The sequence below is a fragment of the Hyperolius riggenbachi genome, chromosome 8 (assembly GCF_040937935.1).
Source record: "Hyperolius riggenbachi isolate aHypRig1 chromosome 8, aHypRig1.pri, whole genome shotgun sequence".
NCBI classification, from domain to species: domain Eukaryota; kingdom Metazoa; phylum Chordata; class Amphibia; order Anura; family Hyperoliidae; genus Hyperolius; species Hyperolius riggenbachi.
The window spans coordinates 44,086,350-44,103,503 of record NC_090653.1 but is presented as its reverse complement, the minus strand read 5'-3'; the positions used below and the strand labels follow the sequence as shown (position 1 = coordinate 44,103,503).

The following is a 17,154-nucleotide window of genomic DNA, read 5'->3' as shown; positions in this document are numbered from 1 at the left end:
AATATTATTTTGATGTATATAGTAGGCATGAGCTTCGCTGAGCTCCGCAGCTCTGATTCTGCATTCCAAACGAAACAGAGCCTTTAAACTTGTGGCTGCAGCAGGGGGGGTGGGGCCTAACTCACCCTTGTTGCTGCCTATAGCCAATGCGTTCCACATTGCGTTCCATCACGTTCTGTCTTTCCAATACTTCTTCCTTCAAACCCTGAAGGAGGAAGTATTGCAGTGATGTGGAACGGGATTTAACACAATGTGGAGTGCATCGGCTACAGGGGGCGACAAGGGTGACTTAAAAAAGAATACAAAAATTTCAAACACAGAATCTTGTATGCAAAACAGCATGTGAACCCTCCAGTAAGCATACTATGTCAAATTAATATAATGTCCTTTTAGTGGAGATGGGCCTCTTGAAAGGACCTTTGACCTCTCTGTTGGTGCGTGTCTGACAATCCTTGGTCAAACCAAGACATTGGCTTTTACCGGCAGGTTGTGAAATATTGATTTTAGCATATAGCAGGAATTCACGTTTGCTCCCCCCCCCCCCCCTTTCCTTCTGACCCCTGTATAGCATTTCCCAATATAAGCACAGCCCAGACAGTAATATGCATCAGGAGAGGTGACTGGAGGGACAGACGGTGTGCTGGACAGCTCTGCAGTACTTGTAAGGATGTTGCCTCTGCTTCTGCTCAGCCACATCGCATGTAAGTAACAGAGAGCTTCAGTTATCGGTGTCTGATCTGTGCCGCTTGCTCTTTCCACCCTCCACCTATCACTGTCCTTATGCCTCCACTGCTGTTCCCCTGCGGTCTGATCAAATCAATGTCAATATCAATGTATTGTCATGCTGCCTCCTTCTAGCCTGCACCCAGGGCAGTCTCTAGGCTATAGAACTCCAATGGAGAGGGTGTGTTTAATCCCCCTTCCCCCATTCAGATGCATCTCCCCCAGTATAGGTAACCACAAGAGCCCCCAGTATTAGGAAGCCAAATGCAGCACCTAACCCCCCCCCCCCCCCCAGATAAGATGTCCCCCCAGCATAGGTAGCCAGAGAGCCCTTCCCCAGTGTAGGTAGCCAGAGAGCCCTCCCCCAGTGTAGGTAACCAGAGAGCCCTCCCCCAGTGTAGGTAGCAAGAGAGCTCTTCAAGTAGATAGCAAGAAAGCCCCCTCATGTAGGTAGCCAGAGAGCCCTCCCCCAGTGTAGGTAGCAAGAGAGCTCTTAAAGTAGATAGCAAGAAAGCCCCCTCATGTAGGTAGCCAGAGAGCCCTCCCCCAGTGTAGGTAGCAAGAGAGCTCTTCAAGTAGATAGCAAGAAAGCCCCCTCATGTAGGTAGCCAGAGAGCCCTCCCCCAGTGTAGGTAGCCAGAGAGCCCTCCCCCAGTGTAGGTAACCAGAGAGCCCTCCCCCAGTGTAGGTAGCAAGAGAGCTCTTCAAGTAGATAGCAAGAAAGCCCCCTCATGTAGGTAGCCAGAGACCCTTCCCTCGGTGTAGGTAGCCAGAGAGCCCTCCCCCAGGGTAGGTATCCAGAGAGCCCCCATTAGGTAGCCAGGGAGCTCCCTACTAAGTAGCCAGAGAGTCCCCTGTCATAACATGGCAGCCATTTGTGATATTGCATATAATACAGTGGCCATTTGGTATAACTTGTGTCCATTTGAAGCCATATTTCATTTTCTGTCTGTGTCATATGTGTATGCCTACTAAAAGCAAGTCTGGCTTAGGGGGTATAATTGTCACCTGGCTCAAGGAAGCTGCTAATGTGATTGCATGCACGTCCCGAGGTAGTGACCAAAAATAACAATAAGGAGGACTTTCGAGGCCCTGCTGTATATGTGAAATGAATCAACAGGTAGGTAGGTATATGCAGTAATGGGTATTACAATGTGCACCTGTCACACAGACAGGTAGTGGACAGGCACCTGTGCACCTGTCACACAGACAGGTAGTGGACAGGCAGTGACACTAAGTGCGCTCACTTAAGTAGGTGGGTGCACTGTGAACAACAGGTAGGTAGGTATATGCAGTAATGGGTATTACAATGTGCACCTGTCACACAGGTAGTCACAGAATGTGCTGGGCCTGGCAGTGGCACACACACAGTATGAATTAGCAAGGCTGTCTATGCAACACAAGTGTCAGTGGGACACACAGAAAAAAAAAATAGATCACAAGAACAAGATTTGCTCTCAAAAGAGTTGTTGTGGGGTGTTATTTTAGCAATAAGAAAACAGCAAGGAGCAAGCTAACAAGCCTACAAGAGCCTAACTAATCTTTCCCTATGAGAGAGTTTGATGCAGCTGTCCCTTCACTAATTAATGCAGGCACACGAGTGAGTGTAATGGCTGGCGGTGCCTGCATTTTTAAAGGGGGGGAGTGGCTCCAGGAGAGAGTGTAGCCTGATTGGCTACAATGTGCCTGATGACTGTGATGTAGAGGGTCAAAATTGACCCTAATGGTGCACTACGGGGGCGAACCAAACTTCCGGAAAAGTTCGCCTTACATGGCGAACGCGACCCACCGGATGTTCGCCGGGAACCGTTCAGGCCATCTCTAGGCACAGACTGTTAAAAGGTGGAATTACATCAGATACACAGAAACAAATACGCGTTTTGAGAGAGAGAGAGAGAGAGAGAAAGAGAGAGAGGGTTTTACCTTACAAAACAACAACATTTTGAGCCTTATTTCTTCTATCGTATAAGTTCCTATACCTGTTCTAATGTGGTCTGTCTTACTGCAACCTTTTCTAGTTGCACTGTCTCTGTAATAAATCGTATCTTCTTTCCACTGTCGACTCTGTCGGGCTCAGGAATGTATGGAATGTGCAGCACTGCTTGTAATAGGCAGAAGCTTTACACACCCTCTCCAAGCTCTGCATGAGTCACACAGTAAGCTAGTTCTCAGCCTATGATACTCTGGTTAGCAGCCATGTCTTTTGTTTGTAAACATTGCCTAAAACTGTTAATTACAAGTCAGGATTGCAGCAGGGAGTGGCAGAAACAGCACAGAGGGGCCCAGGAGAACATAATGAAGAGAATGGTATGCTTTTTATTGTAAGAATTTTAAAGTACAGATTCTCTTTAAAGGCCACTTCTGGTTTTCTATCCGGATATCCAAATCCGACCGGATATTGGGTTTGGATATCTGATTCTAATCGGATACCCAAAAGTTCGGATTCAGATATCCTATTTGGATCCGGATATCTGGGTATCCGGATCCGAATCAATTCGGATTTTAAAAATGGGTATCCGAGCACCCCTGCAAACAAGCTCTGTCACTGATGCCAGCACTGGAGTAGGAAAAACGTTATACCTGTTTTGTGCCTTAAATATATTTATATACCCTGACTAGACGTCAATCAAAGACAAGTGCAGACACACTGTACAGGGTTTCTTCCTTGCCAATAAACCTCGCCTGTCATTGGTGAAGGCTTGCCGGGCACTATGAGGCTGGAGGAGCTAGTATGTTCTCTCTCTCTCTCTCTCTCTCTCTCTCTCTCTTTGTATGCTTTCACATGCTGGTTGGAATTTAGCTTCAAGCATAATAACACGTGTAAGGTAATGTTTGCATTATTTACCGATTGCTGAATTTATGTTGACCTGACCAGATGTCCCCCTTTAGCCAGGACACGTCCCACATTCGGGGTCCCCTGTCCCGGGCTCGGGCTGCAATGAGTTCAGGGTAATGTCCCGCTATAGGCCTCAGGGAGTCCCAGCTGCGAGACTCTGGCCACCGTCCTATTATTCGCTCCCAGCATTTTGCCCAGCCCACCCTCCAATCAGCTCAGCCGCCATGCCGCCTCAGTTCTTCCCCTCGCAATCGGCCCACCACCTGGCCACATCAGTCCCGCCCCCAGCATGCTGCTTCATCCGCCCAGCACACCCATCTGGCCGCATCAGTTCTGCCCCCAGTGCTGCTTTTGACCCAGGCCAGCCAGGAGGACCCCCTTCCATCCCATCCCATCCGTCTCCCTCCCCAGCTCTTCCCGCGCATGCTGCTCGTTTCTGCAGCAGAAGTTATGTCATGGCCACACCCATTTTTAGCAGAATGCTGCAATCAGGCCCCCCCAGGTTGGGTCCTCAAAAATCTGGTCACTGTAATTTATAGGGGAACATGTATTCAAATGTGATTTTCAATAACTAATATCCTTAAGGAGATATTTATCCTGGAGTTCTCCTTTAAATTCCTCCATGCTTTTCTTCCAGTGTCCTTTGCAGCTCCCAAATCTCAGTGTGACCTCACCAAGGTGTCCATAGTTAATGGCAACTACACAGCGAGCCATGGTGGAAATGTTGGCAGTCGGGTGCTCTACAGTTGCCCCGAAGGAAGATACCCATTCCCAGAATCTTCCCGCGAATGCCTGCCCAGTGGGCACTGGACAGAAGATCACCATGTGTTTATGTGTAGAGGTAAGCTATAACTGTGACAGTCACCATGTCCTCCTCAGGTGACAACCAGGCATGAGCTCTGGATAAAATTCGGATGAAATCCCCTAATTACTGCAGCTGAGCGGGTGTGTGCGGGGGGGTTAAACTTGCCCAGCAGCCTTCTTCTTTAACCCGTCCCATGCCGCGGTCACATGACTACAAACACTTGAAGGAGTAGTCCCATGATGCGGCTTGGAACGCAGCGTTAGACGTGCCGTGGGACAGGTTAAAGAAGGCTACTGAGTAAGTTTAAAGGGGAACTGAAGTAAGATGTATATGGAGGCTGCCATATTTATTTCCTTTTAATCAATACCAGTTGCCTGGCACTGGCAGCCCTGCTGGTCTATTTCTCTGCTGTACTATCTGAATAACACCAGAAACAAGCATGCAGATAGTCTTGTCGGATCTGACTTTAACCCTCCTGGCAGTTCATTTATTCTGCCCAATAGGCAGAAATCCATTTTTTTTACATTTTTTTTGTGTTTCATGTAAAGCTACCAGAGTGGTAGCTACATGAAACACCACTAGAGGGCGCATGTGTCCGTCTAGTGCGATTGTCGCCGGCATCAATAGCAAACAGGGGAACGCGTATATAACCCGTTCCCCTGTTTGGCTTCTCCTGTCACCATGGCGACGATCGGAATGACGTCATGGACGTCAGCCGACGTCCTGACGTCAGACGCCTCCGATCCAGCCCATAGCGCTGCCTGGAACTCAGTGGTCCGGGCAGCACAGGGCTCTGGCGGGGGGGGGGGGCCTCTTCCGCCGCTGCATGCTAGCTAACTGATAGCTGCGCGTACAGCACTTTAAATGGGGCGAATCGCCCCACCAAGGGCTGAGATATCCTCCTGCGCGGCATAGCCCGAGCTCAGCTCGGGCTTACCGCCAGGAAGGTTAAAGTCTGAAACACCTGATCTGCTGCATGCTTGTTCAGGGGCTATGGCTAATAGTATTAGAGGCAGAGGATCAGCAGGGCTGCCAGGCAACTGGTATTGCTTAAAAGGAAATAAACATGGCAGCCTCCATATACCTCTCTCTTCAGTTCCCCTTTAACACCCCCCACCCCCGCTCAGGTGCAGTAATTAGAGGATGAAATCTGAATGAAACACATTCGGATTTAATCTGAATTTTATCCTGAGCTCATCCCTGGTGCAAACTTTATTTGCTCATCTAAGTATGTCCTCTAAGCGCACTCTGTGTATCAATTACTGTGCCTATGTACATGTGCCACAGTGACAGCACCCTAGTGACCCATTCACACTGAGGCCCGAAGGGAAAATATCCAGGGCCTGAATTCTGTAAAGGGCACCTATATCATGGCCTACTGCAGATGCTGAACAATGTGGCTGAACAGGGAAGGGGGAGCCTACACACCTAGAGAACAATTACTGCTATTCAGGGCTACACATGAAAGAGGGAGCCATACATGGAAGGGGCATCAGCCTATGTGGAAGTGAAACACTGCAAAATACTATATTGGGGTACTTAGTCATGTCCTGTCTACAAGAAGTCATGGAGAAGCATGCGATCAGGTTGGTCAGGTGATAGATATATATGTCTCTGATTTGCTAGTCATGATCCTATGCTAAAGCTGGATGCGATTACAGCAAATCAGAGCTTTGCAAATTTATCAGTTGATCAAGCAAATCACATGCTTCTCCATGAGTTCTCCTAGACATAACCATCACTGCTTGGCATATATGATGACTTATCCCCCAATGTAGTAAATATATCTTCAAATCATTTCAGCACACCAATCACTCAAGTTATTGTGCTTTGGGGGGGGGGGGGGGGGGGGGGCTTTGCAGGGTCCCATTTTCTCAAGGCATGTATGCTCCCATATTTTTTTGCTGCCTGCTCTTTTTTTTTTCTTTTCCCCCGCACACAAAGATTTGATTTTGGTTAGGCTGCGTTTCCAGCGATCGGCAAGCACTGCAAATGCTCTCCCAGTGAGTCCCCGGGGTGATTTTTTTTGGTTTGCAGTTTTTGGCACAACTAATTAGGTGTGCTGCAGACATGGGTCTTTAGTGCATGTAACAACAGTAATATTGCTGTGCACAGAGTTCGCATGGCAATACTACCCTCAGGGCTTGTTTACATCCAGGGCGTTTTTGCCCTTTTTTTCAAGTGCAGGCGATTTTCAAAATCGCCCTAAAAACGCGTGTGCAATGATTCCCTATGAGAGAGCTCACAGGTGAGCGGTTCGTTTCCGATCTGCTCAGCAAAGTGGTGCCTGTACCATTTTTGAGGGGATTTTGCCTCAATGGAAGGTATAGGAAAAACACTAAAAAAACTGCTTTGTGCAGTAATTGTGTGAGTGTTTTTAAGGATAAATACATTGGGCCTGATGCACAAAGCGGTGCTAACAGTTAGCACGCTGGTGAAAAGCCCTTTATCATGTCTAAACTCAGTTTAGGCATGATAAGTTTAGGTTTGATAAGTTTAGGTGTGATAAGTTTAGGCATGATAAGTTTAGGTGTTATAAGTTTAGGCATGATAAGTTTAGGTGTTATAAGTTTAGGCATGATAAGTTTAGGTGTTATAAGTTTAGGCGTGATAAGTTTAAGCACCAACTGGGTTAGCACCGCAGTGCACAGCTGATCAAAAGTTTTGCGCTAGCAAAGTCTGGTGCACTTCGCATAGAGTTTAATGGTGCTGCTTTGCGTGCAGGACTTTGCGCGCGATCTAAACTTATCTAAACTTATCATGCCTAAACTTATCATGCCTAAACTTATTACGCCTAATCTGGCTTTTCACCAGTGTGGTGCAATGGTTATCACGCCTAAAGTCTCTAACTGGGTTAGTACCGCTTTGTGAATCGAGCCCATTGTGTTTATTCTTTTCCGGGTCAGAGAGTTCACTCCCTGACTTGCGTCAGGGAGTGAATTACAAAACCGCTCTGGAAAAGCGCTTAGAAAAGTGCTTTTACCAGAAACGCAGCGCGCAGTGGAAGCGCCAAGAGGGGGGAACCCACAAAAACGCAAAATGCTTGTGTTTGTTTTTCTATTTTAGGTGTGAATGAGGCCTTACTTCTGCTGGTAAGTACCACGAGTTAGGCCATTAGTGCGATCCATGGTACACACGTAGTGTAACTGTTGCTGCGGTAACGTGCATTACTAATGAGCGATACCATTAGTGTATTTGGAAGAGCTGCCAATATCTCCTGTTGTACAAAAATGTAAGTCTACTTATGGCTAGCTGCATCCATGTGTATCAGTTTGCATTCAGTTTATTTAGATTAGGGTTTAGTGCATAGTTTTGCATCTGATTTGTATTCAAGGGGCTCGATTCACAAAGCGGTGCAAACCCAGTTATCACGCCTAAAAGACTTTAGGCATGCTAACCATTGCACCACGCTGGTGAAAAGCCAGTTTAGGCGTGATAAGTTTAGGCGTGATAAGTTTAGATCGCGAACTCTATGCGAAGTGCACCAGACTTTGCTAGCGCAAAACTTTTGATCAGCTGTGCACTGCGGTGCTAACCCAGTTGGTGCTTAAACTTATCACACCTAAACTTATCATGCCTAAACTTATCATGCCTAAATGCAGGTTTAGGCGTGATAAGGGGCTTTTCACCAGCGTGCTAACTGTTAGCAACGCTTTGTGAATCAAGCCTAAGGTGTGTAATTTAAGTCCCTGGGGGCCGCTGCACACCTCTGTTGGTTTCATTTCAGTTGCAGCCTGATTGAGCGATGCCAATCTTTTCCCTGTTCTTTAGAAAATGTGTAGACCATTTATGGCTAGCAGCCTCAGGTTCAGGTTTTAACTGTTAGCGAGAGATCGCGTCATCATCGTGGAAGAGTCCAGTATTGAATAATCTGTGCACAGGCTGTCCTTGAAGACAACGTCCTCCTTTGCTGCATCTGTTTTGAATGTAAATTGTATAATCTGCCCGTGTGTGGGCTCTGCACATCTATGCAGCTGGTCAACTCGGCTGTAGCCTGTATTTGGAAGCGCTGCCAATATCTCCTGTTACCATTAGTCAGGGCCGGTTCAAGTAACAATTGGGCCCTAGGGCAAAATTAGACAGACACCCCCTGACCAAAAAGTGTCATTAGAGGCCCTTTGTTGCAGCCTGTAACGATCGGTGTAACACAGAGGATCTGATTACCGGTGATCTGCAGTATCACAGAGAATACAGATATATACCCGATTATTGATGATCTGCAGTATCACCGATAATCAGATATATCTCTAACCTCTGGACACCTGAGTAATATGAGTGTTTGGTGCAACAGTAATACTTTGAGGAGGGTCCCCGTAAAGGGGGTATAAGGCAGTATGGGATACTGCCCAAAGGACAGGCCCCTTCCAAGGCCTGAGGCTCCCAAAGGGGAGGAGTCAGACTGAGTGTGGGAAGGACCAGGGTGTGAGTGACACCAATGGTGGAGTGTCACTGACAATTCTGTGAACTATCTCTAAACAGAGGAGATAGTTCTCGAGGTCGGACAAGCCAGGCCTGCAACAGACAGACAGATAAGGTACAAAGACAGAAGGCTGATTCGGTATCCAAGTCAGGCAGGGTTTGGCAACGTGATATCAGATATGCGTGGTACCGAATCAGAAAGCAGAGGGATAGTCAGGAAAGCAGAAGGTCATAACAAATAATAAACAATGCCTAGTTTTGGTGTGAGCTCCGTGATCATCAACACCCTGGAAATAGTCTGAAGAATAACAGAATGATAATACAATCCCCTAGACTGGGTGTGAGGTCCTTGATCATCAACACCCTGGAACTAGTCTGAAGTATAACAGAATGGTAACACAAGTCCCTAATCTGGGTGTGAGGTCCTTGATCAGCAACACCCTGGAACTAGTCTGAAGTATAACAGAGATATACAGTAACAGAGAATCTGACAAAAAGGTCTGAGTGCTTCCACGTAGTGATCGCAACGGCAGACCACCAGAGAATGACCAGCACCCAGTATATATAGCAAAGCGCTCTCCAGCGCCTCCCCTAAGTGCTGAACCAATAGGAACTGGTTGAATCGTCAGCTGGCCGGCTAGGTCAGCTGACTCCCTTCTGGCTGTCATATAAGTTCTGCCTCTCTGCGCGCGCGTCCTTCTGAACCTGTGTGGACTATCAGTCCCAGCCACACCAGACATGTGTTGCAAATCACCTGCCACGCTGGACGCGGAATCCGCCGCACCGCTATCAAAGCATGCCGGCGGTTCCTCCGCGTTCGGCCACACTACTGGATGTAGGCCTATGCGTGCCAACCGCCGCGTTGGACGCGGAATCAGCCGCCCCGCTCTGAGTACACGCGGCGGCTTCTCACACAGCCAAATTTTCCTCCTGGGCCCAAGAGCTGGCTGCTGACCCTCCCCCAATCACCTCCCAACTTAACAGACTCTGCAGAGTCCCTGGGGAGCAACAGTTAAGATGGGTGAGGGACACCTTGGGGGCCCCTACAGGCTCTGGGGCCCTGGGGCAATTGCCCATTTTTTCCTATTGTAGCTCCGGCCCTGCCATTAGTAATGGTTGAAATGCTTTACTCAAGTACCGCGGGTCAAGCTAATAGCGTTATTCGCCCTACTTACTGTTGGAAGTAAGGGGAATATTGCCATGCAATCTCTGTGCACACAGTAATATTACCACTGTTATGTCCATCAAGCCCATGGTATGCTGGCGCTATTGAAGATATATACATGGAAGGGGCTGCCAGGGGCGTAACTAGAAATCACTGGGCCCCCCTGCGCGAAGCTTTGGATGGGCCCCTTCCACCCCCACTTTCTGCACAGGTAAACTGAAAGCCAATGTAATTCAATTGGCTAGTGTACACTTGAATGTGTTTTCCCCATACAGATAAAAACAGCAGCGAATCACTGGGGGCATTTTCTCTATCCATGACAATAACTTCTGTGATACATTTGCATGTTTTCACACTTGCAGACACACATGGAGTGCGGAAAACGCATACAAAAAAACGACAGATGAGTGTGCTCCCAGCCTCAGCTTATTACACTCACTCTGTCCATCTGTGATGGAGCAGAACTGGCTCTGCAGACTTCTCCAGCATCACTACAGTACAGAGCACTTGGGGAGGGATGGAGAAGCTGGGGGCTGGGCACTACTGTACACAAGAGCCTGCTGCACAATGAATAGGGACTGTCTACACATCTTTGTCTGTATGATTCATTATCAGTGGCTAAGCAGATGCAGTCATTAGAACAATTGTGCAAAGAGCAGAAAGTTTTTTTCTCTGCTTGCCTTTAGTCGCCAGTCTCTAAGGACAGGGCCCCCTGTGGCTGCATCCATTGTAGGGCCTATTGTTAAGCCCCTGGGGGCTACTGTACAGGTAAAATTGAGGATATAATGGGAACAGTACTGAAAGGAGTGGGACACACAGGGCGGGCTTTCTGGAAAGACCAGGAAGGCCTGGGCAGCCCAAGGGGGCACCTGGATGTGAAATAGAGAAGAGAAGACTGCAAATTGGGAACACATGAAAAGGGGGAGATGATGTCCAAGGGGTTGTATGTAAAAGAAAGGAGCTACAGTAAATGCATGTTACACATGTAAGAGGGGGCGGCACATGGAATGGAAGGGGCACTGCTACACATGGAGGGGAAGCCAAACGTACTTGGCCTGGGGGAAAATAAGTATCAATCTGTCCTTGGGGCACATTGTCCAGTGGGGAAGAAAGCATACAGCAGCCAGGGCCTGTTTCCACTATAACCGGTGTGCCTCTCAAAGATGGACGCCGATACTTGTGATGATGCGAGAACGTATCCAAATCCCTCTAGCTGTGACATGCACTGTTATAGAGATCTGCATGCATGACACAATTGTATTTCTGCATGCCGTACGCTTTTTCTTTTTTCATCCTATTGATCAGGGGCGTAGCAATAGGGGGTGCAGAGGTAGCGACCGCATCGGGGCCCTTGGGCCAGAGGGGCCCAGAGTGGCCCTCTCTCAACTGCAGTATTAGCTCTCTATTGGCCCTGTGCTCAAAATAATCACTTCTACAGATACTTTGAACAGTAGTAATCATTACCAAACTGTTCCCCATCCCCTTCTTGCACCTCTGACACTGTAGTTGCCATTGGCAGGTTTTGGTGCGCCATATCAATTGTTATGTATAGAGTGCTTGGGGGGCCCCATTGTAAAACTTGCATCGGGGCCCACAGCTCCTTAGCTACGCCACTGCTATTGATGTTAATAGGTAGCAATGCCTGCACTGGCAGAACAGCAATAAGGGCAGGCCACCATGATTGTGCTGTCAGCGAGCGGACATCTCGGGGTTACGTTTTTGGGCCACCCCCCTTTCCTTTTCCCGGGCTAGCTAGGACGGGTAGGCAGGGCCAGGAAGGCTTCAGTGAGGGGAGGAGATAAGGACAGGGTGGATGTCGAGAAGAAAGTTTGGAGAACTACCCACCCACCCTAATTTATGTGATGTGTGTATTGGAGTAAGTTGTCATTGCAGCCGGCGGGGTAAGGCTCCGGAGGCAGGTTTTTGGGTGTGAAGAAGGTCTTCGCCGCGGGGCGGACACCTAAAATAACTTGGTCATCTTCGAGTTTGGAAATGGAGGTGTAAGGAAACGCGGAAATGCCGCCGTCTCTCAAGGTGAGGCGGCTGTTTCCGCGTCCAGCATGGCGTCACAACGCGGAAAAAACGCTGCATGCCGCATAGGCAGTGCGGCGGAATCCGCATTGGGAACGGCGGAATCCGCATCAGAGGCGGCCCCCGCACTAGATACATTGCATGACAGTACTGGTGTGGCTGGGACTGATAGTCCACCAAGATTCAGACTTACACGCGCGCGAGCAGAGAGGCAGAGTTTAAATAGCAGTTAGAAGGGTGTCGGCTGACCAGCTGGGTCAGCTGACAAATTCCACTGCTCTCATTGGACCAGCAATTAGGGAGGTCCTGGAAAGGTCCTAGAGTATATATACTGCTGGTTGTTCACTTGCTCTTTGTCTGGCGTGCGATCACATATGTGGGAGCACCCAGATCCGTAGTCAGATCCTTAAGTGTGCCGGGACCAGCTGGAGCTGTAATCCTACACTTAGCTAGATTATTGATAGCTAAAGTACTAGTTTGATTGTGATTATCTGTTATGACTTTTGCCTGCCTCGACTATCCTCCTGAACTCTGACCTTGTACCTCGATATTTCTGATACTCTGTTGCCGAACCTCGGCTCGTTCCTAGACTCTGTTTCTGCCTCCTGATTTTGTACCCCGATATATCTGATACCCCGTTGCCGAACCCTGCCTGTACTTTGACTCCGCCTTTGCCTACTGTATTTGTACTTTATCTGTCCGTGTGTGTACGACCTGGCTTGTCTGACCTCGAGAACCGACCTCACGATTGGAGGCGGTTCCCAGTCCTGTTAGTGACACTTCTTCCTGAGTGTCACTCTCGGACTTTCCTTCCTACTGTCAGTCTGACTCCTCCCGTCTTGGAGAGCTCAGGTCTGCGGAAGGAATCCGTGCAGTTCTCCTTGCTGCACTGAGGCCTAGGCCTCCTAGTGTCACTGTTACACCAAAACACTACACTCTACTCAGGCGAACAGAGGTTAGTTTGTATATCGGATTATCGGTGAGACTGCAGATCACTTATAATCTGGTATATATCTGTATTTCCGGTGATACTGCAGATCACCGGTAATCAGATACTCTCTGCGCCCACCGATCGTTACAGAACGCCAGACCCAAAAAATGCAAATGGACGCACATACTGACCGTCTGGGCGCACTTGCCACTTCGGTGGAAAACATCAACCAAGTGCTGGGTAGCCACAAGACTATGATTGATGTCCTGTCAGGCTCTGTGCAAACCCTCCAGACGTCAGTTGATTCAGTGCGATCCTCTCCTAGTACTGACATACGTATGCCTGTACCTGATAAATTTTCCGGCCACAAGTCTGACTTCCGGAATTTCAGGAGTAGAGTGTTATCGTATTTCGAGTTGAGACCCCGATCCTCGGGGACTGAGACCCAACGGGTCACCTTTATTAAAACTTTGCTGTCTGGTGACTCCCAGTCATGGGCATACAACCTGCCTTCTACCGATACTGCTCTGACCTCGGTAGAGGAATTTTTTAAGGCCATGGCCGTAATCTACGACGACCTTGACCTTGCTGCATCCTCTGAGCGGAAGCTCCAACTTTTACGGCAAGGCAGGGGTCCAGTCGAGGATTACGCGGCCGAATTTCGTAGGTGGTCAGTTACGGCCAGGTTTGGCACTTATGCCCTGTTAGATTACTTCCTGTCTGGGTTGTCGGATAAGGTCTCCGACCTAATGTTAAGCCAACCCGAACCCAAAACAGTCAACGAGGCCATCTCATCGGCCATTCGAATCGACCGTAGGCTACGCCATCAGAGACAGACTAGGGGCAGTCATCGGCTTAGGCCGACCTCTTACACAGTGCCTCCCGCTGCACCCCTAGTAACTCCGTCTCCTTCTGTCTCATCATCTCCGGTCTTGCCTCCACCTGAGCCGATGCAGATCGGTCGGTCTAAGTTGACCCAAGTGGAGAGAAGACGGAGATTGTCGGAACAACTATGTTTATACTGTGGTGAAGGGGGGCATAGGGTACGAGACTGTCTCATTAAGCCTAATAAGGATAAGCCGGGAAACGCTACCGCCTAGGAGTGATAAGGGGTGACACCCTAGGCGCCCAGCTCGCACCCCTGAAAGAAAGACGATTGCTCCTCCCCTGTACGATTACATGGGGGGACAAATCTGAAGCCACAGAGGCCTTTATTGATTCAGGCTCCGCGGCTAACTTCATGAGTTCCGAATTTGCAGAGAAGTTGGACATTCCTCTCACCCCAGTAAAACCACCTATCCAGGTTACTGCCGTGGACGACTCCCCGTTACAAAGGGACCGTCCGCTGTCCCAGACACCAGAGGTGGAAGTCATTACTGGGGTACTGCATAGGGAGAGTTTACGTTTTTTTGTGTTACATATGACCACCTCCACCATTGTCCTAGGTATGCCTTGGCTGCAGCTTCATTCGCCACAGATCAATTGGGCGACAGGACAATTAACCAGTTGGTCAGACTTCTGTTCCCAACAGTGCCTAGGAAAAGTGGTATTAGGTCAGACCAAGGTACATGTGGAGGGTGTTCCCGAGCAATACTCCGAGTTCTCGGATGTATTCTGTCCCAGGGCTGCTGATAGGTTACCTCCTCATCGCCCTTTCGATTGCCCCATCGATCTCCGTGCCGGTTGTATGCCCCCTAGGGGTCACCTGTATAATTTGTCTGGACCAGAGAAGGTGGCTATGCAGGAGTACATCCGTGACAATCTGGCCAAGGGGTTCATTCGCCCCTCCCGCTCGCCTGCAGGGGCCGGTTTCTTTTTTGTTAAGAAAAAAGACGGAGGTCTTCGACCTTGCATCGATTATCGGGGCCTAAATAAAATCACGGTGAAGAATCGTTATCCGTTGCCATTAATAGACGATTTATTCACGCAGGTCACAGACGCTAAGATCTTTTCAAAATTGGATCTGAGGGGTGCATACAACCTGATCCGCATTAGAGAGGGCGATGAATGGAAGACGGCCTTCAACACACCCGATGGGCATTACGAGTACTTAGTGATGCCCTTCGGGTTGTGCAATGCGCCAGCCGTCTTCCAGGAATTGATTAACGAGGTATTCAGGGAGGTGTTGGGTAGGTTTGTGCTTGTATACCTTGACGATATACTAATTTACTCCAACAACCTCTCCGAGCACAGGGTCCATGTCAGATTTGTGCTAAACAAGTTGAGACAAAATCTGCTGTACGCCAAGTTGGAAAAATGTATTTTTGAATTTACATCTGTCGCCTTTCTGGGGTACATAATCTCCACCTCGGGCCTGTCTATGGACCCTGCCAAGGTATCCGCTGTTCTGGAGTGGCCTCAGCCGGTGGGGTTAAAGTCGTTGCAACGTTTTCTGGGTTTTGCAAACTATTATAGGAGGTTCATAAAGGGGTACTCCACCGTTATTGCACCTCTCACCAGTCTCACTAGGAAAGGGGCGGATACTACTCACTGGTCGCCTGAGGCCCTACAGGCATTTTCGACCTTGAAGGAGCTGTTCTGCACAGCACCCATACTAAGACACGTAGACACTTCCTTCCCTTTTATTGTTGAGGTAGACGCCTCAGAAGTCGGGGTGGGGGCTGTGCTGTCTCAACGTTCAGGCTTACAGGGTAGATTGCACCCATGTGCCTATTTTTCTCGGAGATTCTCTCCAGCAGAGAGAAACTACGATATAGGCAACAGGGAACTCTTAGCCATTAAACTAGCCTTTGAAGAATGGCGTCATTGGTTAGAAGGAGCGGAGCATACTATCACGGTTTTTACCGACCACAAGAATCTGGAATACATCGAGGGGGCTAAGAGGTTAAGCCCTCGTCAGGCTCGATGGTCCCTGTTTTTTTCAAGGTTCACATTCGTGATTACGTACACCCCGGGCAGTAAGAATACTAAGGCAGATGCGCTATCCAGGTGCTTTGAGCCAGAAACAGCACAGGCCTCCGTCCCTGAGACGATTGTTCCGCGAAAATTGGTGCTGGCTGCAATTGATACTTGGGAAGACTGGAAGGAGACGTTGAGCCCCTTCCAGCAGGACATCCCGGAAGGGAAGCCTGAAGGGGTCATGTTTATTCCCTTGCCCTTTCGTCTTCAGATCCTTGAAATGTTCCACCCACATAAAAATGCTGGACATCCTGGAGTTGCCAGAACACAGGATCTTGTAGCCAGGTGTGCCTGGTGGCCTTCCCTGTCTATTGATTGCAGGGAATTTGTTAGGGAATGCGCAGTATGTGCTAAGAGTAAACCCTCCCGGCTGGCACCTGTCGGTACCTTACAGCCTTTGCCCGCCCCGAGTGAGCCATGGACCCACTTGTCCATGGATTTCGTGGGTGAGCTCCCCAGGTCTGAAGGCATGTCGGTCATTTGGGTGGTAGTCGACCGCTTCAGCAAGATGGCCCATTTCGTGCCCTTGAAAGGACTCCCCTCGGCTCAGGAATTGGCCGACCTGTTCATCATCCACATTTTCCGGCTGCATGGCATTCCGGAAAACATAGTGTCGGATAGGGGAGTCCAATTCATTTCTAGATTCTGGAGGGCATTTTGCCACCAAATGGGCATGAAGCTGTCTTTCTCGTCCGGCTACCACCCACAGACTAATGGCCAGACTGAAAGGATAAATCAGTCTCTAGAACAATTTTTGAGATGTTATGTTGCGGAGGCACAAGACGACTGGGTCAGATTTTTGCCCTTCGCAGAATTTGCTCAAAATAACTTGAGAAATTCCTCCTCCGGATTTTCGCCTTTTCAGGTGGTAACGGGGAGATCGCCCAAGTTTTCCCCCTTGCCAGTTGCCTCCTCTCCGTTTCCAACCCTGGAAGCCTGGCACAGGGCATTTAAAGTCATCTGGGGGAAGGTGAAGAGTAATCTGGAAAGGGCATTCCAGAGTCAAAAGGGTCAGGCTGACAAAAGACGCTCATTGGAGTGGAAGTTCCAGCCAGGAGACTTGGTCTGGGTGTCCACACGTCACTTAACCCTGAGACAGCCCTCAGATAAACTGGGCCCCAGGTTTGTGGGTCCATTTTCAGTGGCCAAGAAGATCAACAACGTTACGTATTCCGTTGATCTTCCCGCCAGCATGCGTGGGGTAAAGTCCTTCCACGTATCCCTGCTTAAACCAGCAGTCCATGTGGGTCCCACTCCTCCTCCTCCTGTGGTGGTGGACGACCAACCTGAGTACGAGGTAGAAAAGATATTGGATTCACGCATGG

At 49.0% G+C, this 17,154-nt stretch overlaps 1 protein-coding gene across 2 annotated transcripts in view; it reads left to right on the top strand.

The window, feature by feature from the left end:
- Nucleotides 1-600: 600 nt before the first annotated feature.
- The window catches only part of LOC137528774 (complement factor B-like), a 161,088-nt gene continuing 144,534 nt past the window's right edge, over nucleotides 601-17,154 (top strand). For both annotated transcript variants that reach the window (XM_068250341.1, XM_068250340.1), the window contains exons 1-2: nucleotides 601-701; nucleotides 4,197-4,400. In XM_068250341.1, the coding sequence (XP_068106442.1) occupies nucleotides 668-701; nucleotides 4,197-4,400 (238 nt within the window). In that variant the 5' untranslated portion in view covers nucleotides 601-667. The remainder of the gene's footprint in view (nucleotides 702-4,196; nucleotides 4,401-17,154) is intronic.